This window comes from Osmerus eperlanus, chromosome 24, assembly GCF_963692335.1.
Source record: "Osmerus eperlanus chromosome 24, fOsmEpe2.1, whole genome shotgun sequence".
Classification (NCBI taxonomy): domain Eukaryota; kingdom Metazoa; phylum Chordata; class Actinopteri; order Osmeriformes; family Osmeridae; genus Osmerus; species Osmerus eperlanus.
The window spans coordinates 6,726,940-6,753,091 of NC_085041.1; the positions used below are offsets into that span (position 1 = coordinate 6,726,940).

At 45.9% G+C, this 26,152-nt stretch overlaps 2 protein-coding genes across 3 annotated transcripts in view; both read left to right on the top strand.

The window, feature by feature from the left end:
* LOC134011162 (arf-GAP with coiled-coil, ANK repeat and PH domain-containing protein 2-like) overlaps window positions 1-2,678 on the top strand; it is a 145,843-nt gene extending 143,165 nt beyond the window's left edge. Inside the window, exon 24 of the transcript XR_009928381.1 lies at window positions 2,669-2,678. The gene's annotated coding sequence lies outside the window, so the exon portion shown is untranslated. The remainder of the gene's footprint in view (window positions 1-2,668) is intronic.
* The window catches only part of pex5la (peroxisomal biogenesis factor 5-like a), a 61,923-nt gene extending 36,125 nt beyond the window's left edge, over window positions 1-25,798 (top strand). For both annotated transcript variants that reach the window (XM_062450649.1, XM_062450650.1), the window contains 13 exons: window positions 2,732-2,843; window positions 5,621-5,830; window positions 6,516-6,639; window positions 7,207-7,300; window positions 7,823-7,852; window positions 9,564-9,659; window positions 17,458-17,574; window positions 18,699-18,842; window positions 20,505-20,575; window positions 21,933-22,148; window positions 23,230-23,395; window positions 24,652-24,809; window positions 25,507-25,798. In XM_062450649.1, coding sequence (XP_062306633.1) covers window positions 2,732-2,843; window positions 5,621-5,830; window positions 6,516-6,639; window positions 7,207-7,300; window positions 7,823-7,852; window positions 9,564-9,659; window positions 17,458-17,574; window positions 18,699-18,842; window positions 20,505-20,575; window positions 21,933-22,148; window positions 23,230-23,395; window positions 24,652-24,809; window positions 25,507-25,708 — 1,740 coding nt within the window. In that variant the 3' untranslated portion in view covers window positions 25,709-25,798. The remainder of the gene's footprint in view (window positions 1-2,731; window positions 2,844-5,620; window positions 5,831-6,515; window positions 6,640-7,206; window positions 7,301-7,822; window positions 7,853-9,563; window positions 9,660-17,457; window positions 17,575-18,698; window positions 18,843-20,504; window positions 20,576-21,932; window positions 22,149-23,229; window positions 23,396-24,651; window positions 24,810-25,506) is intronic.
* Window positions 25,799-26,152: the final 354 nt, after the last annotated feature.

The following is a 26,152-nucleotide window of genomic DNA, read 5'->3' on the forward strand; positions in this document are numbered from 1 at the left end:
ACTGTTCAATTCTACATAAGAAGTTGAGAGGCATTCCATCGTCCTCCTCTATGAGACACTAATATGATGAAACAACAACAAAGATATGCACAAGCAATTTTAATCTCTGCATATGATTAGATCTTGGTTGCCAGACTCTGCCCACATTTCATCATGCGCTTGCCACTGTACTCAGCTTCTGATGATCCTCGTGGCCTACCTTATGTAGGAACTTCCGTTTCACAGGAAGGAACGGCTACCACAGCTGTCTTTAAGTTTGCGCAGGCAAACAACCGTAGCAGAATCTCCCAAACACACGACACTTCCTCATCGCCAGTCTCCCTTAAGATCACATCCTTTAACAAAAGCAACGGGGGGACGCCAGACTCTGCAACGCTGTCTTTGAAGGAAGAGTTCCAGTGATTAATAAATAATACCAGCGGGGTGGATGTGCAGAGTAAGAGCTGTTTGTTCCTCTGTGTCCTGCAGTCAGGATGGGCTTACAGGGCAACTCCAAGCCATCTTGTCTGCTTACCAGGACGGGGCTTTTTCCTCTTAATAATTCCCATTAATATAAGCAGTCTTTTTATATTTGTGCCAAAAGAATGACCGTATTTTAATTGAATACTGTGGGAAATCATCTAATTAAGCAGCAGGGGCCCTAAAAGACCTCCGAAATGATTCTCTTCTGTTATTAAGGGCCAATCTTCTGCTGGCAGTTATTCAGCAGGAAGTTGGGCTTTATTAGATTGGAGGGGGGGTGAAATGAAGTGAGGCTTCCAATTCCTTTATAACATCATTGATCACGCATCCTGCCTTTGGGTGTCATTATGGTGCACATCCCAATCTGCATCAATACTCTACAGAAGACTAACACTAAGTTTATCCCTAAGACAGTACAATCTGTAAATGTGCTACTAAATTCTAACCTTTCAGGGCAACTCATTATTAAAATGTTCCATAACATTAATTCCGTTTTTATTCAATCTACACACTGTGTTGCACCCCATTGACACACAGTGAAACACAGATAAGAACTCTGTGTGTGACTTCACTGACTAATTATTTGTTAATTTGATTAGTTTTTTGGGGGGGAAACTGCCTCCAGCCATCTCTTGCATAGAACAGAAACTTCTCTCTCTGACACCAGAAAGGCACAACTCGTCATAAACCATAATTAGGGGTGAAAAGTCAGCATTTTGAGGCATGGAGGAATTTAGAATTTTCTCATAGTCCATCATGCACAACCAAACCAAGAGTATTCCATCTTGATCAGAGCTCATTGTCTCAGTTGAGCTATTACCAAATTGCATTGGGGCCAATTGCAATAACAGTCCCTCAATTATGTCAAAATATTGAGGGAAATTTAAATGTTTTGTCCAAACTTATATCCTTTTTTTTGTCTGTAATTAACTTTCCTGTTCAAAGAAAACAATGAACAATCAGTGAATATGTACTGTACTTTCAAAAATGCAATTGTGTAAGAACCTTTTTTAGACTTATATAATGAAGTGACATTTTTTCAAGGAAAAAACAACAACAAAAAAGCTTAGGAGTAATCAGCAGTTTATTGTTGAGTCAAACTTCTTTTGCTACTTAACCAAAATGGCTGATAAACAGCCACATCATTAAATCCAAGCAAATCCAATAGCAAGAGCATCTGTCATTGTTAGCAGGCCAGCTTGGGCGCATGCAGTACAGAAGGGTCATGCAACCACACGTAACACCTTTCATATCAAACATGTGGCAGGCTGTGTGAAACCTCATGGCTGGTAATGAATTTTTTAGTGCCTTCATTAACATTCTGCCCGCGAACGCAGCTCTGGAACACAGGGATGCCAAATGTCATGTATCCTCTCTGCCAGCATTGTGTACACACGGCACCGGGAGACAATAATGATGGCGGATGCCATTTTCATAGAACAAAACTCCTCATACAGTATGCTCTCAACAGCATAGGATGAGCCAGATGGGGCTAGTTGGAGCAAGACTTTAGAGCAAGACTTTGGGTAACGATAATGGATTGAATGGAACCCCATGCCAAACGATGCTGGCAAACCTGCTGGCCCCCACAGCCCCTGGTGCCTCCCAGGCAAGGTTATTAAACTTCTGCATGGTTTGGAAAGTGATATAAACTACTGCTAATGGTTTAGCAATTACAGTAGGGGACACAAGCACAGCAGTCTCTCTCGCTCAGCCAGTCTGGATGAATGGGCACCGGGAGAGGCAGATGAAGATTGATGCTCTCATCCCAGGCACAAGAGGCTAGGACTAAACGGTGGAAAAAAGATGGTTTTAAGCTGCAAGTGCCAAACTGTGAGAGGTCTCCAAGTGAGCTTCATATTCATATTCCGATTGTTTTCTTTATACTGATCAAATAATTGAATTCTACTGTACGGACAAGACACACTTGTTCAGTAAAGTCGAAGTCTTGAAGCAGCACATTGCAAACTCCAAGATACATCCACTCCAGGACAAATTCCTTCTGACACACGTCTAAGCAGCATATCCTGACGCCTTTGCATTGAGGGGAGGAGGGGAAGGGTGGGGTGGGGGGGTCAAACACGTTCACTCTTCATTCAAAAGAGCTGAACAACTGCCACATCACAGCATGTTATCACAACACCGCGGCCACAACGACATTGCATTCAAAAAGGTCCCCGAAGGCCGCGTCGGGTGTGTGTTTGAGCCGTGTCGGGTGTTTGTGTTTGAGCCGTGTCGTCTGCCTTGCCCCCCCCCCCCCCCCCCGCAGCTGGTGAGTGAGCAACAAGAGAGCCGCCCCCTGCTGAGTCCCTCCATCGACGACTTCCTCTGCGAGACCAAGTGCGATGGAGCCGCCCGCCCAGTGACTTCCAACACGGCAGGTACGGCCCCTTCACCGCCATCGGAAACACTCCCTGTCTTACTGTCCCCCACCCCCCCGCTCCCCCAACCCTCCAATCCCTCCCAATTAGCAAGGCCGCTCATATATTAGTCATCAATTGGGTTATATAACATGTAAGGTGACTGAATCTCGTGTGGTCGGGAGGCAGGCATGCCAGGGGCAGCGCCAGTAGGGTGCAATATTAACTAGTATGTCATCAGTAGACATTAATATGCACTGTGGATTAGTTCACAGCTTAAAGTCCATGGTAAAACTAGAGACAATATTATCTTTTATGCAAACGTCCCTTTTTGCTTTTCAAATGCTGCTGCTTAACATCTTGAAAAATACATCCCATGCTCTGTATTTAATTTTGAGTTGGCCAAAGTCAATAAAAATCCTTATCTTAGTATTGCTGTCAAGATAAGAGACTCTAAACAAACCAGTAAAAAAATAGATTATCATACAATCAGAATTCACTGTATGGAAAGCATTGTATCTAAAAGGATATAGGTGAGACACAATAGCCAGTTATTTTTGCCAATGTCAAAAGTCCATGTCTGAACACACGCTGTTCCCCCACACTGATAGAATTGGTCTGATTCAGGGTGACAGTCATTTAGATAGCTTGAGTTCTCTACTTAAGGTCAGCGGCATCACCAAGAACAAGGTTAAGAGGAATTGACAAATAAGAAACTGTGACTAACCTCATCTCCTAACCAACCTGTAGACTTGTCTACAGGTTGCTGTGTCCCTGCATGATGTCAGCACCATTCTTAGTCTTAGGGGGTCCTTGCAAATCTGACAGTGTTCCAGCTAATGCCAATCATCAGGACGTCACTGCAGACAATAGGAAAGAGGAGGACAAACAGGATACAGAAAGAGCCTTGACAAATATCCGTGTGAACCTAACCATGACAACATAGCCCCAAGAAGATGACCAGCTGACCTGTACCAGTTTGACTTCATTTCAAGGCAGTCTCTTCATTGCGAGAAGCCTCAAGGGGGACAAAACGTTTCATCCTGCATTCAGAGTGAGCCTTTCTTCCCTCACAGCTGCCTCCTCAGACAACCATCTCAATCCCCCATGAATGCTTCCCTTTGATTCCTAATTGTGGTTATCATTCGAAGAGCACCGAGATATGGAGGACTGGCAGAGTGGCTAATTGCATTCAGGGTGTCGTTCCTTTTGTTTGTCATGACACAGCAGTGTGGTAATTACTGAGAGATGGGCGTGTGTGCTAACAAGTAAACAGAGGCTGAGTTATCAAACAACCCACTGTGTCATAGAGCACAGATACGTGGTTAACGTTGCCTAATGTTTGCAGTATTTCTACGGTGGGCTTTCACACATTTCGAATCGTCGAATGACTATCGGGATTTTAACAGGAAACAGTGTGAAGGCTGTACTAACATTTAGGGTTAGATACATGACGTGACGTTTATAATATTTAGTTTTAAGTGTTCCGTCAAATCCTGATTTAAATCTGCATAGTCTCATTGTATAACAGGGGCGTCGTTAGACCCATTTTACTGGGGCACGTGCCCCAGTATAAATCAGCTGTGCCCCAGTAAAATCAAAAATTTGAGTTTTAACAATTTACTTTATTAGTCAGTGCATTAAGTTAGATTGATAATTGATAATTGATAAAAAAAATTACGCAGTATCCTAATCAACGCTTGTAGAATCAAAGCAGTTTAACCGAAAGCACAAATCGATGCCCGCAGAATTCCATGTCAGCCAAATAGCCACAGCAGCACACAGAAGTCCAGGTGTCGGACTCGGCACACAAGTCAGAATTGAGGTAGGCTAAGAGAACCTTACAAAAGTAAAGAAATGATAGGCCTACAGATCATCTTATTTGGACTAAAACATGAAAACAATATTACATGAAGCTCGTTATACATACACTAACTCAAATGAATGTGAAAAAAATGTGTGCGCTGGCATTAACTATTGATGTCCCTGCCAAAGCTGATATCAAACTTGTGTCCCTGAACTGTTGTATAGTGGGTTAAGTAAGAGGAGTTTCTATAGCCGAGTAGTGCATGGTGTGCTGCAAGCTTGAAAGAAAAAAAGGGATATGAATAGGGGCCTGTGCCCCAGTAGAGCTTTATGTCTAAGAACGCCCCTGTTGTATAACATCATATTTCAGTGAAGCAAGACCCTTTTTTATTCCACATCTGTAGCAAGGCTTATCGTAAACGCTTTTTAATACGTAAAATGCATTTGAGCTCAAAAGCTAGTCCCATGGCAATTGAAAAAGGGGATTAGGGAAAAGGGGAGACTGGAAATGGACAAAGGCCTCCTTCCTTGTCCTTGCTGGTCTGATAGCCGGAGATGAAAATGCTTAATTGACCATACAGGTGAGCCCCTTCCGGAGCTTTCTTATCTGCTCATGCCCTGGCGGTCATGTCCTGAAAATACCCAGTTAGTCAGCGAGGAGAGGTAAAGACGTTCTTGGATGTGTATCCAAGGGAAACTGTAGAGATCTAGCCCAGGTAACCATGACAGCTCAACGTCACCCATTCTTGTGGGTGTAAGACATGTTTATTTGGGCAGTGTTGCTTCTGGATGAATGATGTAACTCTGAGGCTACACAACATACAGTAAAGAGACTACAGCGAAGAGTAAGACAGGCTACAATTGGAACACGGCTCTGCTGTCTCAGATACATACATAAAAGCAGGAGGTGTCTGGCTCTTTGTGTATGGCTAATGTTCCAATTCCAACTCCCGACATTCACCGGGCCCGAATCGGTTTCATCTTCCCTCCAGTTCTGACATCGTCACTGGACCTTCTAGACCTCAGTGAACCAGGTGAGAGGAGAAACAGCAAGGACAAAAGGAGCCCGCTGTCGTCATGCGAGGGCGGCCAGAGGAGCACCCCGCACAGGAGGAAGATAGACGAGACCGAACTGATCCAGGTGGACGTGGAACAGACAGCACCCAGCTCACGCACTCCAGAGAGAGCGTCACTCGACTCGGGTAACGGTACTCGGTGTTGTACTCTGTGTTGTCTTTCTGTGCAGAACGTTACAGGGAGTGTGCGCAAATGGAACGCCATGGTAATAAAGGCCATTAAGCCATCTGACAGCCACTGGAACTGTATTTCTGTAATCCATGTATTCAATGATCAGGTTTACTCGGATGACACTCTGGTGGCCTTACCCCATTCTAAACCCATCATACATTTTCCAGTGCTCACTTATCACCCACAATAACATCTTTAATATACAATTACTCAATCATTTCACGACTTTGGATGACTGACATCATAATGTACTCATGTTCAAGTCTCACAAAGGTCATCATAAAAACCCTTGCCCACCCACACGGAGGTTTTCCTCATCATGTTGAGTGTAGTCATCCTCATTCATGATTGAAGGATCCGGCAATTTCCTGTAATGAAAGGGATCATCTTAAAACGCCTTGAGAAGTCACGGCCGATTAGTTTGAACTTATTTGCCAGTTGAGGAGCTTAAAGTCTGTTCAGTTTTCAAATGAGTTCTAATTAGGAAAAGCAAGGCAATCTTTGCCCCGTCCGATGAATTCATGACAGAGAGTATGACGACAAGCATGGTGACATTTCAATCTGAGTTTGAGTTTGAGTAGCAGATGGTTGATAATTGTGTTTTATTGTGGAGTATTTGTCTTTGGTTCTTGTTTTTAGTCAACGTTGCTTCTCCTCTGGACAAATGGGAGGAGTTGAACCCCAACTCTGAGAGGAACGGCAACCGCAAGTGGAAATTGGAAAGACGACGTTCGTCCAAAAACTCCTCGAGTGAATTTCTGTGGTAGGAAAAAGGCCTATTTCTTTTCAATTCATATTACACTTTAGAACACTATACTGTCACAGAGAGTAAAGGACAAGAGTTTACCTGCCGATAGTAAACATATTTATTGAACTATAAGTGACAAGTTATTGGAATTATTGAGGTTTTTCAACTGAATAGAATGTTTTGAGACAGTTACCCTCAACATGGAGAGAATATTTAGATCTGGTTGATGACACAACTTTACCTTTTCTGACGTGGCTAGGAGGATTTTTGTAACCCTGTCTCGTTGGTGCATACTTGAAAAGGTCATTTAAAGGACATTGTGGTATTTATTCCATTTCTGTCTCACATTAATGTACGGTAGGTGTTTCTAATGCAGACGGCATTTGCACAAGCAGTGGCATGTACTTAAAACTGTGGAAATTGAATCAATTTTCCTATTCAAAACTGTTGAAAATGGAAGATCTGAAAGGATTGTGTCGAGATACATCAGGATGTATTATTTTGTTGCCTAATACTAGATTAAGCAGAGTACTGGAATGACAACATTTTTTCTTTCTTTCATTGTAAATCTTTCCCTCCCAGGTCTATAGACTGTAAAACACAATCAGAGTCATCAACTAAATCCTCCTTAGAAGCGAATGCCAAATCCGATCCAGAATCTGCCCTGGCAACTCAAGTAAGTACATTCTGTTATCTCTTCAGTTTTAATCATCCTTCCTGCCCCGTTACCGCACGTTTGTCTATAGCTGAAATTGGTATTTCTTTAAGTGGACTGTTTGACTGCCATGGTAGGCGAAATGTGCACTCATATCTACTAACCGTATTTGAAGATGGTTTATCAGGCTGCATGGAAACCTATTGTTTGTCCCCCATCTCCCAATGTTAAAGGTAGACTGTGCAATGTGACATCAACCTCAAAAAGGAACAGGGACACTGGCCAGAGATAATTGAATAATGGGCCACTCAATCCGGCCAATGTCTGCAGGCGTAATGCGATGTTTGGCCAATCATTGGGTGTCTGTGACATGCCTGCAGGCACTCTGGGAGTGGTAAATATCTCTGGCGGGTGAGAGGCATGTTTTGGGGGGTTTGGCGTCATATTGCAGTCTACCTTTAAAGCTTGTGCAGACAGACTCCTTGTTGTGTGACCATGTTAACCCTCCATCCTTTGCTAACACCCTAACTTCTTCCATTTCAGCTCAACAGGCAGTATATTAGTGGAAGACATGTAAGCCTTTCTATGCATCCTTTCATATGTTAACAAAAGACCTACACATTTGCATCGGCCAGAAAGCACCACAAAGACAGATTACAATTGAAGGAAAACTCAAATTCAGGAAGACCGAAATTGAAAAACTATGAATGGTTTGCGATAACAAATATATAGATTTCATTTTTGGGGGGCATTGTCAGGGAAGTCCCTATTGGCTTTTGTGGTGCTGTGAGGTCCACATTTGAAGCGTTAAAGCTTCTCAGTTGAACGGGTCCTAAACGGCTCTGCCCAAGGAGTCTGGTTTCTAGCTGCCATTATTAGATTAATAGTTTATGAATTATTCAGAGGCCTAACTCTGGGCCCATTAGTGTGGATGTGACTGAGCCAGCTAAGCATACATCACCTTTTAAACATCCCTCTAAATAATAGATCCGGGATTAAAGATAGCCATTGAAAATGATGAGTTTTACGCAAACAAATGCTAAACTTTGCTTCTCCCAAGGGGGTCATAGTAGCTCGCTGACAGCGAAACTGTAAATGGAGGCTTCGTGTTTCCTACTTGGCAAGTGCCACACAGTTGCACACACGTACGCACACACACGTACGCACAAAGGGGGAGTGGTGTGTTGCACGAGACGTTGTATGTCGCTGTGAGGACGGAGAGCATAGGGCAGTTCCTTCTGTACACAAGGCAACACACAATGCATGCGTCATTGGGAAAGTTGGGAAATATTGACGGAATACTTGCATGCTTTTTTTCTCTTCTGCCCTTCTAAACCTGTGGACCTAGGCTGAGGGCTTCAAGTCAAGGGAGGCTAATTCTGTCGAGGCCGTTAATATGGAGATAAGCCAACTCCAATTAAACACTGCACAGGTAGAGACTTTTAATGACCAGCTCCGGAAACGGAAAATGGAATGTTACAGGTAATGGCTGGGCTGACACAAGGTCTCGTAAAACAGATTACTCATCAGAATCTCTCGGCAGCTGCGGCATAGCGAGGGAGACGGTGGTCTTGCCTCCTACCTATCAGGTGGAAAATGGCTCCCCACTTGGAATATGTACTTTAATTCAATTCTTCAGCCTTCATAATTGATTATGTAACCCCTGGGCCACAGACATAGCCAATTACAGTAACTCACTTAATGTACCACAACCAAGCCGACTATTCCACTACCACAACTCAGTAAATATTTCGCTTTCTTTAGGTGTCGTTGCAATTACAAAACATGCATAAACACGTAAGACCTACTGTACATAACAGACATGCTCATTGACATGCAAACTGGTCCAGTTCGGTTTAAAAGAGTAGAACAAGGCAAGGCTTATTGGATTCCTGACTAAAAGGCACGGTCAGCATATTTGCAAGTGTGATTACGCATGGACAATGCAAAAGGGATCACGATGTAAGGGTGAGGACCAAGGCCTCTGCACAGTGGGTATAGATGTGTAATTGAGAGACGGGTCAGGTGGATATGTGGAGTAAAGAGGGATGGGATCAGGAGAGAAGTGCTGGCGGGGGGGGGGGGGGGGGGAGAGGGGTGCTGACGGAGGCATTTCTGCCAGCCACGGGCCAGTCTGAGCACGTCGAGGGCTTTGCCGAGGCAGGGATATTCACCCCTCGCGAGCAATGCACAGAAGGCTGACCTTGCAACCCTTCTGTCTGTCTGTATTCCTTGTTGTGTGTGTTCGTGTGTGTGTGGGTGTATGTGTGTTTGCATGCGACAGGGCCGCTTGACTAAGGAGCCGAAGTGGGGCGGTGCCCTCTTATCCAGGAACCAGTCCCTGGAGGAAGAGTTTGAACGTGCCAAAGCAGCTGTAGAAGTAAGTGCAACGTACTTTGGGCACCGACAAAGAATAGTGAAAGTGCTGGAACAACCAACTGGCCATTGGTGTTCCTTTACCCATGTTGACATTGAGCCTCTTTCAAGGAACTGAATGAAAGAGCTTAAACAAATAAAGGCTTCTCAATTTGCACTCGTGGTTCATGTCAAAAGTTTAATAGAGCTCTCGTTGTCCCAGTGTTTGTTCTGGTGTCAAGAGCTTGGGCTTTCATTTTTCACTGGGTGAATTTCATGACTTCTCTTGGATTGCCTGCACTTTCTTTCATAATAACCTCCTTCTAAAGAGGCATTGGAGGAGAAGCTATAAGGGGATCAGTAAACATGGAGGACAAAAAAAACTGGATGCTGAAAGTTAATGACTTCATAAGATGCAGCCTGCACAAGCCGTATTACTGTGAGTCAGGTTAAAGGGTCTGTTCCGATCATCACGATTCGACCGCTTCCAAAAAAACAGCCGCTCTGAAAACACTGAATTGCTTTGCAAGAAATCTAAGATGTTGTTGAAGCAGAGAAAAAACACCTTTGATGTCACATTTCAATTTGCTGCGCAACTAAATTACGATCCCATCCCAGAAAATAACAGGTATGGGATGTGGTCTACCTGAAGCCCTCCAGGTTTGATTTCCCTTTGCCTCACCAACCCCTTCTTATCTCTGCTTGAGGTGATCACTTGTGTGTTCATTTCCACTCCAATAACATAACCCTGGCAGCTTAATAGTCCATGCCAATTTCCATGCTTCAAATTCCAAGTTCATGGTCTGTTTGACCCAGAAAAAAAATTATATGCAAGACTTTCCACGGTCTAACAATAGAAAGGTAAATGGGTCAGTCATTTTGGAGTGAGACGTGTCAGGTATCACAGGGGGGAGTTACAGTAATTAGATGAGGCTTGATTCATCATTGCTTAATGCATCTGATGAGAGACTTTTCAGTCGTACGCAGTTGTCGTCTCAGCCCGTTGAAAGAAAGGGAATCTTGGCGGAATCTTGTGAATCTTGTGCTCTCAGAAACCCAATAGTCCAATTACAGGAGACATGGAGATGGTATGTTCCAGTTTGTTCCAGGCATTTTTTCCCTGAGCTTCAGAACTATGTGTTTTCGTTGAAAGCGGTTGCTGTTGTCTGAGCGTTGGGCACCAAAAGGGCATGATGTTGTTTTACATTGTTCGTAGGGGTCCCTTGTTGATTCAACGTGAGTTTCCACTTTCCACACAGTTTGAAGCCATTTAACTTTGTTAAGCTCTTTTCTCAATAAGGTGATGATACACCTTTGTACATACTGGTGGTTTCTAATGAGCAGATTGAAATGTTCCGATCAGATTCAATGCCTTGTCACAGTTTAAAAGTATTTTGATGAATTGCAAAGTTAAAAAACAAAACAAATCTGCGGCACAATTCATTGGAACCCCTCGAAACTGAGATCCTTTGAGAGGCGCCTGATTTTGTCTACTGTGGACCAAGGGCCTTTGTAATCCCACTAAAAGCTCTTGGCCACCTCTTTGCAAGATCTTCAGTGTTGGCTGACGTTCGAGAAACCAGGCCTATTGAGTTACCTACACTGTACCAAGGGCTGCAGTAGGATGTTACACTCCAGGTTATGTGTAAAGGTCAATGAATAATGGAGCGGGGGAAGGAAGCAGGTGAGAAAGTGAGAGGGGCATCTCCAGGGGAGTGCTCCATTCCAAAATGACGGATGATGTCACGTACGGTGTGGTACCCTGTGTCCAAGCGAGTGGTCTCCTGGTACTCAAATTGCGCGGTTAGGGTAGGAGCACTGACCAGAGGGCAGCTAATTCCGATAAGTGATGGGACTCGGAGATGCACCCAGACCAACGAGGCATCGATTGGTAACCCTATCTTGCTACTTCGATCAGGCACCCCCCCCCCGAGCACTGACCCAAATAGCTGGGCTGTATGTGACCATTCAGCCATTTTGTTTCCTATTACTCATGTCCCATAGGTAACCAAGCATACAGTATATGCCAAGCATACAGTATATGCCTTAATTCTTATTAAGGAAATTGAGGGAAACTGGCCAAAAAGGACATCTCTCTGACACACAGGCCTCTACTCAATTAGCTGACTTGTCAAATGTCCAAGGAAATCATAAAAGCACTGTGGAACCAGAGGAATATGGCCCATTTGACCAGAAAGGACCTAATGAGTTGGGGAAATCATTATGTCGAGACAACATTATGGAAATGACCAAGGAATGGAAGCCGACAGAATACCCGCTTATTTTATCGCTGATGAAGCGAATATAGCTTATATAGTTACCTGAGGATGGTGGCTGAGGGCAGCTGTGACCATTTCAGCCATTTGCGAATAGGAATCAGATTATGCTAAGGAAATGATGCCGTTCTTTTTTTTTTTTTTTTTTTTGTCATTTAGCAGACGCTCTTATCCAGAGCGACTTACAGTAAGTACAGGGACATTCCCAAGTAGGGTGAAGTGCCTTGCCCAAGGACACAACGTCAGTTTGCATGACCGGGAATCGAACTGGCAACCTTCGGATTACTAGCCCGACTCCCTCACCGCTCAGCCACCTGACTCCGTTCTTATTTAATAAACAGCAAACAGGAACCTACCAAAGCCACTGGTACTCTCTTCCATCCGGAAACACTGTGTTTTTGCTGAGAGGCAGGGATTGTGAAGAGACTGATAAGAACTGCGTCAAGGTAACAGCCGGCCTGTGTTTTTTGATTAAAGCAGCGGGCTACGCACTCAGCTTCTTGCTTTAAGATGATTGCTCCAAGGCGGCCCGTGTTGGAAGAGAGATTGTTGATGATTAAGTGCGGAACTCCAGTTGTGTAAAGTTACAGTTGTTATGGTTTAATATAAAAGAACTCTCTTGTTCTCAACTCAAGTAGGAGACAATGTACTGTTGTTTTGTACAATGACTGACAAGTAACAAGTTTGATGTGGAAAGGCTTGTGAGCACACAAATACACGAGACGTACTTAAGATCTGATTGTCTGAATAATTTCATACATTTATGTAAGACATCAGAAAAAATAGGTCAATCTCTGTGTTAATAACTTCAAAACTAAGAATTCTTGTAAATTAACTGGATATCAACATAATTATGCACTCCCAATAGAAATCGGCAATACAAATAAGTGTAGAAAACTGAAACCGTAAAATCAGGCCATTTACATGTCTGAAATGGTGTGTTTGATGTTTTGAAACCAATGCAAAACAGCTATACATTTTCTGTCCTTTCTGCCTACGCTGACGTGCAAATCCTCCTCAGCAATTTCATAGCTACAGCATGTGGTTTTACAGGAAGAGCCACCAGCCTTGCACCTGTGGGCTTCCTCACGAAGCCACAGACTCGAACAGACGAGCCCAAAACACAGCGACCGGGACACTTGTGCTTCCCGTTGCTGCCGTTTGTTCAGGAGCTACAGCATGACTCACTTTAAGTAAACAGACAAAACCCAGAAAATCTTCTTTGTCTTTTCTCCATGACTGAATATAATACTCTGAAAATAGCGTTTCCAGTTATAGTGGGGTCAATATTAATAACTGAACACAACTTACAAACGATATCTGAATGAAGAAGTTTGCGTGCGTGGGTTTGTGTCCGGGTCGAGGGTGGGTGGGGTTGGTGACATCATTTCTTTTCATTTCTTTCTACATTTCAGCTGCAACTGCAGTCATTAACTTCTCTAACTGTACCATGGAAAAGTAGTTCTACTGTATAATAAATGGATTGGGCAGAACACAGTAATTGCATTCGAGGGCCAGTCAAGGAGACATTTTACTCCAAACTTGGACTGACTCCACCGAACAAAGACAGGTATTATCTCAAGCATCATTTCTATAATTACTTTTGTAGGCCACAACATATTCATGAAGTTAAAAAGGAATCTTCCCCAGTTCATTTATATGCCGTTGTGACATGTTTTGGCAGGCAGGGATCACCAGGCTGAATGCATTGCGTTTCACATTTACACTTCATCTGAGATGATGAAATCGAAGTCAGAAGACTGGGTGCTGCTCCATTGATATGCGGGATATAAATTACCTTCCGCTCCGAGGGCTAGAAACGCTGATCTGAAGGGAAAACGCACCATTGTCTGTGTCCCAATACATTCCCAGTAATCAGTGCACCTTTGATTGGTGATCGTTCTGGAACCAGGACATGTGACGAGTTTTCATTATCAGGACTCGTCGCCGCCGCCGTGGCCTGATAGCTTGTCAGTGCCGTCGTCACCCCGGGTGTATAGTGTTATTTGGCTTCCCCTCAGAGCTCTGGGTAAGTGGATGGTTTCATTTGTGACCTGTTTCAGTGAAACACAACATCCGGACAGCATAATTAAAAGGCAGAGCAGCGTCTGAAACGCAAGACTGACAACGCTATCTTTCGCAGAGGCCATACACTCCATTAGGGTGGGCCCTGTGCAGGGTTACTGTCGCAAGAGTGAAAAATGGCCACATTCCTAATTGCCTCTCTCAAAGATGTTGTCGTTTTAATCATGAAGTGACCCCGTGTCCATGCTTGTTTAATCATGAAATGAAATATTGTTTGGTGCACACTCACACCCATTCTCATTAAAATATGTTACCCTGAGCGTAGAAGAGTCATAAGTCTAGCGATGTGACACAATATCTGTTTTTGGCCAAGGTTGTGATCGGCAGAATACAGTGTTGCTCTCTCAGTTGAAGGGTTCCGGGCATAGGAAAAATGCCTTGAAATTCACAGAAACCAGTTAACTCAAAGGCACTGCTTTGAAGTAGGCTCCCAATGTATGGTCCAGTTTATAAAAGTAGGTCTGTGAATTGGAAGCGGTTCTCGCTTCTTTCAAAACTATAATGCCTTCCGTGGCCTGCAGCCAAAAAAGGAGTGTGATCTAAGAGTAGAACATTCGTAATAAAACAGTCGTTAACAGGATCTATGAGAATCAATGGGAACCATACACGTGAATACATCCTGAGGCAGATTTCGACATCACCAGACAACATAAAGTCATTGCTTTTCTGTTGTTTAACATGCAACAGTTTTGACTATTGCCTTCAAGGCAAAACATCTAAACTCTCGTCTTCATTTAATTATTTATGGAATTCAAAGTCTAGCTGTCAAGTATCCAAATTCCTATGTCACCCTATCCTCCTACAACAGCTGTCACCTCCAACCCGCCACCTCAACCACAATTAGGGAACACTCCCAGACTGTCAGCTCACAGGACCTGCACAGTTTCACCTCAGGATCTTACAAGCAATTTGTCTGGAAGTCTGCAGCCAATTGCAAGGTATCTTTCACCTCCAATAGACATGGCTTTGACCTAGTGTCACATGCCACGAGGGATAAATCACACACACACACAGTGGATATGTGTAGAAATGGATGCAAAAACACACTAACAAAAAACACACACACACACACACACTGGCTAAACAAACCAACAGACGTGCACTGTTCTCAGCCCAGCCCTCACCCCCTGTGGTGTCAACCCACCCACTTACACACAAACTGACATACAAACACACACACACTGTCATGTACAGATGAGTTCCTCGCTGTGGAGAACTCAATGACACACGAGAGGCCTCTGCTCTGTATTTCTCTCCATTTGGAGTTATTTGACAGGAAGACAGCTGGGAATCATAGACCTAGCCGACTTCAATAGAACTCCACTGTGGCGATTGGCTGGGCACAACTCAGACATCAATAGCATACAAAAGCCACCGTATCTACAGTGACAGAGCTGTCAGACAAAAGCAAGGTAACGTTTCTCTGAAAATGCATGTACTTCATGGACGAAATCAACTAAACTGGACTTGATAGAGAACTAGAGAAGGCACAGTATTCTGCTGTAAATGTGTTTTCCGTCTTTCTTTTTTCTAAAACATTCTTGACTAGACAGTAATGGATGTCATATCTTTTTGCTATTGTTCAGGCTTTAAAAAAAGGAGGAGGGATGAGGACAGCGATGTGCAGATCTGAGGACCAATTAATGATTCATTAATGTCAGTCGATAAAAACCCACGAATGATGCCGTTGTATTGCTACTAAACGTAATGACGTCAACATCTACAGCGTGGACGGTATGGCTTCAAATCAAAGCTCCTTCTAATGACGTGCAGAACTCTGGATACCTGGTGAATGTCAAGTGCCACCCTGTCGTCCGCTCTCCAGCTCATTATCAGACGAAGAGCATGTTCACGTTGGAGGTGCTCTTCAGCTCCCACCGTTTCCTCTTGACTGGTGCAGTCTGTCAGTCTTTGCCCGCTGGCCAGGATAATGGGCCATAAAACCCGGGTTCCACCTTCCTCCTTGACCTGCTTACATGTTGAGCTGAGGCGGGGGTGCTCCAATTATCGTTAATCGACCCACTTAGTTCGATACGAAGCCCCGAAGAGCGATGATCCACTTAGGAGGGCGAAATGTGGCAAAGCTGCACATCCCATCGCCGTCAGAAAACCTCCCGAAAATGCTGAGTCACAAAGCGTTTGTCGAGAGTTGTCATCCGTCGGTGGAGGAAGTGTGGAAGTAGTCTTGGCAATCGGTCGTTGGGCAAGTCTGCACGCAGGTGTCTCTCTGACTTGGATTTCTCACTCTGCATCGTTTGGACGCAGGTGTCTCTCTGACTTGGATTTCTCACTCTGCATCGTTTGGACGCAGGTGTCTCTCTGACTTGGATTTCTCACTTTGCTCCCTCGACTGTGTTGTCATCGATCGCGACACAAACAGAGGATGTCGGACTACCCTCGTGGCTACAGAGTGAAGTCAAATGGATGTGGTTTGCATGGCTGATATTTTGGGGAGAGGCGGGGGGGGGTTGGGGGCTAATAGCATCAAGAGCATAGGGAGTTCTCATCCACCTGTTCTTTACGAACGTGTATGGGTAGAGAGAGAAACATTTAGCCATAACCGACAGCTCACATCTGGTCACTACTGGTCTATTTCCAACACCAATAATAATCTAATCTGGGATTTCTAAACTGTGCACTGATATGCAATTACTAGAACACATGTTTTAGTCCGCAAAAATTGTAATTTCGAGTTAAAATCTCTAGTACCCAAAGCACAAATAAACAATAACAATGGAAAAGGATTTGGACACTCAGTTGCCCAAATAATTGACCCTAACTTAGGCTAAAAGTGTCTGTTGTGTTTATCTCCATTAACCTTTTTTTTTATCGAGAAGTCACATTCATATGAAACATATCCAGATTCAGTCCAAAAGTTTTGAAGAATTTGTAAAAGTTTGGTAAACGGATGAAGATGTAAAGATCTGTTGAGCCAACACTAGTCGCTCCTGCTCTTGCTATACACGTTCTGTGCCGTTGAATACTGAAAGTGAAATCATTCCACACTTATCTGCACCCGTTTTTTTGCGACAGCCCTGTGTGGCCACAGCCTTCCAGAGATGAAATGTCTCTTTCAAGCCAGGTGTCTCTTTGATGTCTCTCCATTGTGCCTGCACAAGGGTCCGACCCGGTGAAACGTAGACTAGCACGCGACATCAATCGATCGGCAGCAACGTCTTCAACTGAAAATCCAAAAGATCGAGCTCATTTCGGATCTTTTCTGCGTAGCCCGTGTCACCTCTCGCGACGGAGTCGTTAGGCGTGGCGTTTGTCCGTTAGATTGTCACCCGAGAGGACGGGACGTTTGGGAGGATGCAATATTATCAGGGCATCCGAGCTGCACATCCCGTGTCAACTAATCCTCCTTTTTCTTCTCTTCTCTTCCCTTCTCCCCTCCCCCCCGTCCATCCTGTCTGTTCTCATACACCCATGCCCTCCATGCCCCCCCCTTTCTCTCGGCAGTCAGATACAGAGTTCTGGGACAAGATGCAGGCAGAATGGGAGGAGCTGGCGCGGCGGAACTGGCTGACGGAGAACGAGCAGGCCCAGATGCCCTCCAGCGTGTCGCCCCATGAGAAGGTCTCTATCGCGACCTTCCACCTCCCATCGCGCACGCTCAGTATTCAGACACTCGCACTGGTCGAAGCTCGGTCACTCTAGCCACGATCACGTCCGCACATTCCGCAAAGACAACATGTTCGTGACAAGGATTTGATGAAACGCTGTCAACTCGTGTATTTACAGATTTAACGTTGATTTTATCTTGTAGAGGGCCACAAAACGTTTTAGTTAACCCTCGTGCTGCCTTCGGGTCACATGACCCAAAGGTTCATAACGAACCATCGTTGTGTTTACCCAATTTTACCCAATACAAAAACAAATTAAAATAATTTTCTTTTAACCTTTGCAATGTGGGGGGTCTGAGACAGCCTAGCTGTTAAAAGAAAATGCTTCACTTTGTCTTTGTATGCGGTAAATCTGTCGCAATACGACGGTGGGTCACAATGACTGATGTGTTATCTTCGGGTCATTCTGACCCAAGGGTTAACAGCAAATGACGGACTGTCTTAGACAATGTATTCAATCCAATTGGCACATAGGGCACAGAAATGTACTTTTCCCTGAAACTACATACGGCGCCATGACATATTATGGTCAATAATCTGTAAATCAAACAGTTCAGGGAGAACATGGAGTATTGCTGTGTTTTGAGTCTAACTCTTCACCTTGAATCGACATGACAACTCGAAAACCGCTGGAAGGAGGGATGTTTCAAGTCCCATGACTACTTGTGTGTGAAGGAGGCTCCTCAACCATACAGTTGAACTGTACACCAAATTAAGCATCCTTTCAATATCAGCAAAATCGGCAGATATCAGGTCCTCTGATTGATCCCCAAGCGCTTCAAATTCTAAGTTCAAAGTCATTGGGTTCAGAGCTATGCAACAGCACACCAGGGTAATAATGCTTTGAAAATGCAAAGTTTAACATTTAAAGAGAACATGGAGCCCCTGAGGAGGTTTGCCCAGGTTTGATGCTAAGCAGATGGCCAAAAGAAAAGATCAATTCAGAGGTTTGCTTCGATTTTCAACTCCAGAGGACACTTGCGGCTCGCTGTCACCGTCAATTAGAATGAGGAGACAAATAAAAAAAAGAGACTAGTCGATGTTTTGTTTTGCCGTTTCCTGGTGTGTGTGTGGCAGGGTTACTACTTTCACACGGATAACCCTTACAAGGACTGGCCCGGCCCGTTTCAGGAGGGGCTTAGGAAGGCCAGAGAGGGGGATCTGCCCAATGCTGTGCTTCTACTGGAGGCGGCCATACTGCACGACCCCCAGGATTCAGAGGTAACCAGGAATATTTGACTGAAGGAGCACACACACACACACACTCACATGCTGGTACACATGCACATGTACCACCCACACGCACGCACGCAAACACACACAAATATGCGAACATAGCCATGTATAAATACATATAAGCACATAGACACACTCATTTGCAGGGAGACACACACACATATACACTTCCATTCCCTACACACCCCTCTCAGGGGATCAGGCCTTGACTTCCAATCAGTCTTTTCACACACCCCCGTACAGAGACAAAAAAAGAACTTTTCCATCCACCGTGTTACACAAGGTGGACACTCGGGAATGCGAAGTGGTGGGGGCTGATTGCCGAAGGAGGAACCAGGGAGTTCTTCAGCTAATAGAGTTGTTTACTGTAGCAAAAAATACCCTGTCTCCTCCTCATATTCCAATGACAATTTCCAATTTGCCCAATGGGCTGTGTAATAGCCTCGTTCCCAGGTTTGTCTCCCAGTCATTTCTTCCCAATTTCAACACTGGTGACCTTATTAGGAGGTGTGGGGCGTCCACAGTCATGCAAGTCCACCCAAGAATCCCAGGGAAAACACACAAATGAGTTGGATATCCCAAGGAAAGGATTATCCTGCTGTGTATGGAACTAATATGATTCCAGAATTCCTGCCTCGGTGTGCTTTGAGGCTTATCGCACCGCTAGAAAAGACCTCTGAAACGCTTATAGTTTATTTCTCCACTTATTCCATTTATTTTCTCCACAGATATGGTTGTATTTAGGCTACTATGTTCCTAATTGAGTATCAGTCATATAGCACAGAACAAGGTAGCACACAGACTAACCTAAATAAATCATTTGGCAGAACATAGTTGGTTTGAATGTCAAATGTGGTTTTAGGTCATCGCTGTTCGGATGTAGTACAATAGGCCAATCAGGCTCAGACTTGGGTCCCCCAGCTTGAAGGACTCCCCGAACTTCCAATCAAGAAGTCCGCCTATGATGTTTGTCCCGGTCACATATATGATTCATGGAGCAATAGCTGAGCATGAGTCATGGTCAAACTCACTTAACAAATTTGGGCTGTTGCCAGAGCATGAGAAGTCACCTCACCTCAATTATCATTTGACGTCTCAGGAGAGGTTGCCTATTGCCAAAGTGGTGTCTTATCAGTGAATCATGACTCTTAATTCATTCATCAACTTCATTTATTAATTTACCAGTTACTCTCGCCTCAGGGATGATACAGTCAACGATGTGAATGAACAGGAAACACAAACATGAAGCCAGGGAGGAAACTCACCAATGCTACATCACCCGAGGCGACTGAAAATATATCCAATGAAGCCAAACCCTTCACGCTAATCAACCCCCCCCCCCACCCCCCCCCACCCCCCCCGCCCATGTTAATCACAGCTGTTTTATTTAGAGTTGTCCTCAAACGACTTCATAAAACCCCAAAAAGATTCGGTTTCAGTTGAACTGTTTAATATGCTCCACGCCACCTGTGCTTCCTCTAGCCGGGCTGGACTCTGTGGTTCTGTGGTATTGTGAGTCATTGTGCATCTCAGAGACTGCTGAGCCAAGCATTAGGCCCACGCCGTGTCTTTTGTGAGGCGGTGGAAAGCCCGGCCGATGACTGACCCGTTTGTTCTTCTCTTCCCAAATCGTCGTCTTCTCTCCAGGCTTGGCAAGTGCTGGGGACCACCCAGGCGGAGAACGAGAATGAGCAGGCGGCGATTGTCTCCCTCCAGAGGTGAGCAGGTGTGCTGCATGACGGGGGGGGGGAACACACCGGGACGACACGAGGTGACACTGACAGAGATTTGGGGGTGGTTTTCTAGAACCGGACACGCCACGCATATCCCTGGCAACGCGCGCCTCGGCGCGTGACATTCCCCACGTGAGCTGAACTGTCACGCCCCCTCAGCTCAGATGGCTCAACAGGCAGCTTGCTTTCTCGCTGGAAAGCCGGTGAACAGACTTCAAGGATTTTGTGTCATGTGGCTCATGATAAGAGTCACACGGGCCAGATGACATCATGCCAGGGCCAATGGGCTCCAAGCTCCACTCAGGACCATTCGTAGGTGCACTTAGATGAAGACTCCTCCATTCGCCTGTGCGAGGGTGAGCACCTCAATGGGAATGGAGGGAGATGTGGAACCGCAAGGCATGGAGAAACACAGGGCAAAGGGATGAAACGCTTTTTTTTCCCCCGCTTCACGTGCTTCTGAAGTCGACGCGTTTTCTTTCCGCCTCGCGGTCATAAGATTTCACCGGAGATCCAATTAAAGTGGTATTTTAAGAGATCCTAGTGTGGGCCAAGAAGCTGAGCTTTCATTTCTTTCGAACAGGAAGGTGACGCCTCGCTGAATGCTGCTCTCTGAAACATTATGGTTAACCTTGAAAGGCTAAGGCTTTCGTGTCGTAGCGACGTCCTTCCTATCGCAGTAAAGCCTTGAAATCCTGCTCATACCCTTCTGCATTTGTTTTAACGGCAGGAGGGGGTCATTCTCTTCATACGAATACGTAAAACTGAAAAGTGAATCCGTGTTTCTCATCGATACTCCAACGGCTACATAATTGTCCCCATAGATGCGACAAACAAGCCTCACCAAAATACTTTGGTGGAAGAACCATTAGCGGATTTTTAGGACAGCTGGAGAATTGAGTATTATCAACAACATTATCTTGATGAGAGAGAAATCTTATTTTGGCTTTTCTCAAGTCTTTCACTAATCATTTCACATTGTGGCGTTGTTCCCATCACCCAATGATTAGAAGAGCGAACATAATATAACTTAAGTTGCGATGCAACACTAATGGACTCGACAAAAAAAATAGAAGCCGGTACTTGGGCAGCACCAACCCTATTACCGCTTCCTCCAACACAGCAACTCGAGGCTGCTTGCAAGGCAGCACAGGAGAGGCGTGGTCTCTCCAACCTGACCCAGGCCTCATTAGGCACCACCTGACGTTCGTTAGCCCTGGCCTGTCCCAATTAGTGTCCGTCAAACCATCCCATCTCCTTTGAAGTCCAGTAAACCCCGGACCCCTTTCCGTTCCCCTGCTCCTTTGCTCCACCCCCCCCCCCCCCCCCTGTCTCCGTCCAGGTGTCTTGAGCTCCACCCCAACAACCTCCCGGCCCTGATGGCCCTGGCGGTGAGCCTGACCAACACGGGCATGCGCCAGGATGCCTGCGAGGCCCTGCTCCGTTGGCTCCAGCACAACCCCAAGTACAAGCACATCCTGAAGGGCAAAGGCCTGGCTGGCTCGCCAGGCGCCCAACGTAGGATGTCTCGCGTCTCAACCGTGGGCAGGTATGAAAGGTAGGAGTACAGGTGCTGGATGGACTGACCACTGCAGGACTGGTTGAGTTTAAAGACTGTGAGAGTGCTGTAGATTGCTGCTCCGTTCTTTCATTTTAGGGAATTGTAAGCGTTAATTGAATTACAGTTAGGGTGCATAAAATTTATTGGGTGTGGAGTGGATTATCAATTATCGTAAACCTATCAGAGATTGTCTATTAACCTGTACATGTCCTAAAACTGTAAAATAACTACAGTAATAATGCTGAGTTCTAATGGATTTGTTAACAGTTACCGGAATAATTCAACAATACTTAGCATGACACCCCTGTGCAATAGTGCAGCAATTCATTTTGTGATCAACAATTATTAGATGCTTTTTTATTTTACACATAAACCAGCGCTAAAGTGTTTTAGCCATCTAGTCTGCAAGCACCAAGCCTATATGGCAGCGAGGATGAATGGCACATTTCATGCAATAGTGTTCTTCATGTCACCATCTCAGTAATGTTATCTTTAGCCCAACCATTTTATACATTTTTTACTGCAATGCCAATTACTCTGTCGTCAATGAAAGGAAAAGTTATTTCAAGGTCCTTTGGCTTCCGCTAGCAAAGGTATAATTTCCCTGCCAGCAGAGCAATAATACTCTTACCGTACATGGGTTCATTGAGCAAATCACAATGGTCTTATTTCAAGTTTAACCAAAAGGACGTTTTGTGACAGCCACTGTAACATTGACATTTAGAAATGCATTCCTCTCGCCCTCTTTTCCCTCTCTCCTCCCAGTTTCTCTCGCCCCTTCTCTGTCTCCTTCTCAATCTACCCCTTGCTCTCTCGCTCTCTATCCCTTCCCTGCTCCTCTCCGTCACGTTTACATCCCCTCCCCGCCTACAGGGGAAAAAAAGCTAATTGAATAACAGTGGCGCAGTTGGGGACCCACACGCCGCAAAGTACCGCACGCAGCAGCTCTCTCTCTCGAGGGGGCACTCTTCACCCGCGTGGGCCAGGGTTTGAACCGGAGCTCAGCCACTGTGTGTGTGCGCGGCACTCTAAGCCCTGTCTGTCTGTCTGTCTGTACGCCTACCTCCCCCACCGACAGCTCCCTGCTACCAGAGGTGAAGGAGGTGTTCCTGGAGGCGGCCCAGCACAACTCGGATAGCATCGACCCGGACCTGCAGACGGGCCTGGGGGTTCTCTACAACCTCAGTGCAGAGTTCAACAAAGCTGTGGAGGCCTTCAACGCCGCGCTGTCGGTACGGCCAGAGGTAAGGGGCGCCGGAGTACGAGGAGGGAGAACACACAATGCCCGTGGGTACCTACCATGTTCAATAACCCTCGAACCGCTCTTTGGTTTCTCTAGAAACGCGTGTGTAAACTCCCAAGGAACGATACGAAAAGGGTATTCCAAGACTGTACGGTGCACCATCCCTCTAGTGATCCTACCTCTCTCTCTCTCTCACATTCACACACGGCTGGTTGCCGGCACGAGTGACCCAAAATCACACCTCCTCAGAGAACAGGATGAAAAGCAGAGGGGAAAGAGAAAGTACCGGAGAGAGAGCGAGAGAGAAAAAAGGGAAAAGGCCAGAAAAGGGATAGAGAGATACCCAGACCGAGAGAGAAAGCGAGACAGAGGGAGTGAGAGGGAAGGGAGAGAGAGAGGGAGGAGGAACTGGAGCAAACCGAGGCGCTGAAGCGTGCTAACTGTCACGCTGAGGCCTGATGTACCCCAGCCCAAACACAGGAGCTTTCAGCTGAGAAATCCAGTCTGATGAACTCCTGACTTTCCGACACACGCCTACACACATCCTCACAGCTCACAGTCCCCACACTGTCCCACTCTCTCTTCCTCACACACACACACACACACCTCTATCTACAGTCTCACACTGTTCAAACCCTTTCCCTCAACCATGTCCCGGGGCAGAGTGCATATCAACATGCTGATAAATCCACCCCCCTTTTGCATTTGACTTGGTAATACCCGCTCCCCTGCTGATAACTTTGAGCTGAATACAATGCGAAAGTATGCTAGCATGCTGCTAGGCTAGGCCGGAAGCCAAGGCACTGTATCTGACCATGGCTCCCGTGAATATAGATCTCTCCCCAGGTGGTAAACACAGCCGACGAGATGTGTGACGTAACAGCCAAAGGCATCCTAAAACTATCCTTGAGACTCCAGGGACGTCACGAGCGGTCTCACAGAGCAAGAACATTATGGTGAAGTTGCGAAATGATAGTCATTCACACACTTGCGATGCCGGGAAAAGATGGCACCCGCGAGTCCCGTGTACCTCTCAAAACCACTTTACAAGGTGTCAGAACAGAAATGGAACATAATAGAGCTGTTAAACCCAAACGAAGCGTCAAACAGAGAAATCAGTCATGCCATTCTCCCCACATTCGAAAGTTTCAATATCCTCCATGTCTTCAGCTCAAATCACAGCTCTCTTCCTGATCCCGCCCACTCATCCTCTGGCGACTGTGCCCTGGTCCCCTTCCCCTCCCTCCCCCCCTCCAGGACTACCTGCTGTGGAACCGCCTGGGGGCGACGCTGGCTAACGGAGACCGGAGCGAAGAGGCGGTGGAGGCCTACACCCGGGCCCTGGAGCTCCAGCCGGGGTTCATCAGGTCGCGCTACAACCTGGGCATCAGCTGCATCAACCTGGGGGCACACAGGTGGGTGAGCCCCTGGGAGGCGGGGAAGACTGCTGGAGTCAGCTGGGGGCTTTTTCAGAGTTGTGGAAAGAAAAGGACTTTGGTGGTCTGATGGTGTGCGAGGGTGCGAGAGGAGGGTGACGAATGGTCAACTGAACCAACCTTTCGTTTGTTTGCGACGTTATCGGCTGACTGTCATTGACACGGGTGTGGTAGAGCAGGTGGATCCAAATGCAGGGAAACGCTGGCAGGATTAAATAAACGAATGTATTGATTTGACCAAACTCAGTAACACAACGGACAACTCACACAAAGGGAAACCAAAAAATGACAAACTAACTGACAAAGGGTTACGCAGGAAGCAGACATGCTGTATAAACAGGAGGGCAGGGTGAACACAAGACTACCGCTGAGTGATTGGGACAAGACACAGGTGTGTAGGGAACCAGGAACTAGGAGAGAGAGACAAAACAAGGACTGGAATACAAACGTATCCAGGTAGACAGATTGAAAACATTAGGGGTAGGGAAAACAGGAAGAAACCACTGGGGAAAAACTATGGCCTTGCCGTAGACATGACAGTAATCACTTCAATGTGACCAACCCCCCCCCCCCAAAACTCATCTACCAGTTAGTATGTATACTGCTATAGTGGCTTCAAGTAGCTTGTGGTATTGTTTTGAACCCGTTCTAAAATGGCCACCTCCTTCGTCCTCAGGGAGGCAGCCAGCAACTTCCTGACGGCCCTCAGCCTGCAGAGGAAGAGCAGGAGTCGGCAGCTCTCCCACCAGGTGATGTCTGGGAACATCTGGGCCGCCCTGAGGATCGCCCTCTCCATGATGGACCAGCCGGAGCTCTTCCAGGCGGCCAACATCGGAGACCTGGACCTCCTCATGAAAGCCTTCAACCTTGACATGTGAAGGCGTCGGTCCTTGACCATGCTCTTGGACTCCCCCCCCCCCCCCCCCCATCCACAGCCAATAATCCAAAGTGTACAGATCTGAACGAGCGGGGCCCTAGTACTTTTTTTTTTTTTTTTGGTGCCGCGCGTAGGACGCGTTTCTCTGTTTTGCACGTGACGAGAACTAGACCGTTTTTTTCTTTCCTTCGCCCAAACACCTCGGCAGCGCTGCATGTGCTTGGAGAGACGTTGCGATGGGTTTGCACTGCAATTTGTGATTTCCCCGAAGAGCACAAGGACAGGCAATGATTGTACGAGCGATGCCTTCGAGAATTCAGCAATTAAAAACGGACTCATTGAGCGGAACTGATCTGAAGGAGAGAAGGAAGTGAGGGGGCGAGAGAGCAAGAGAGAGAAATGCTAGAATGCCGAGTTTTCTGAGCAGGATTGGAGTTCAACAAGA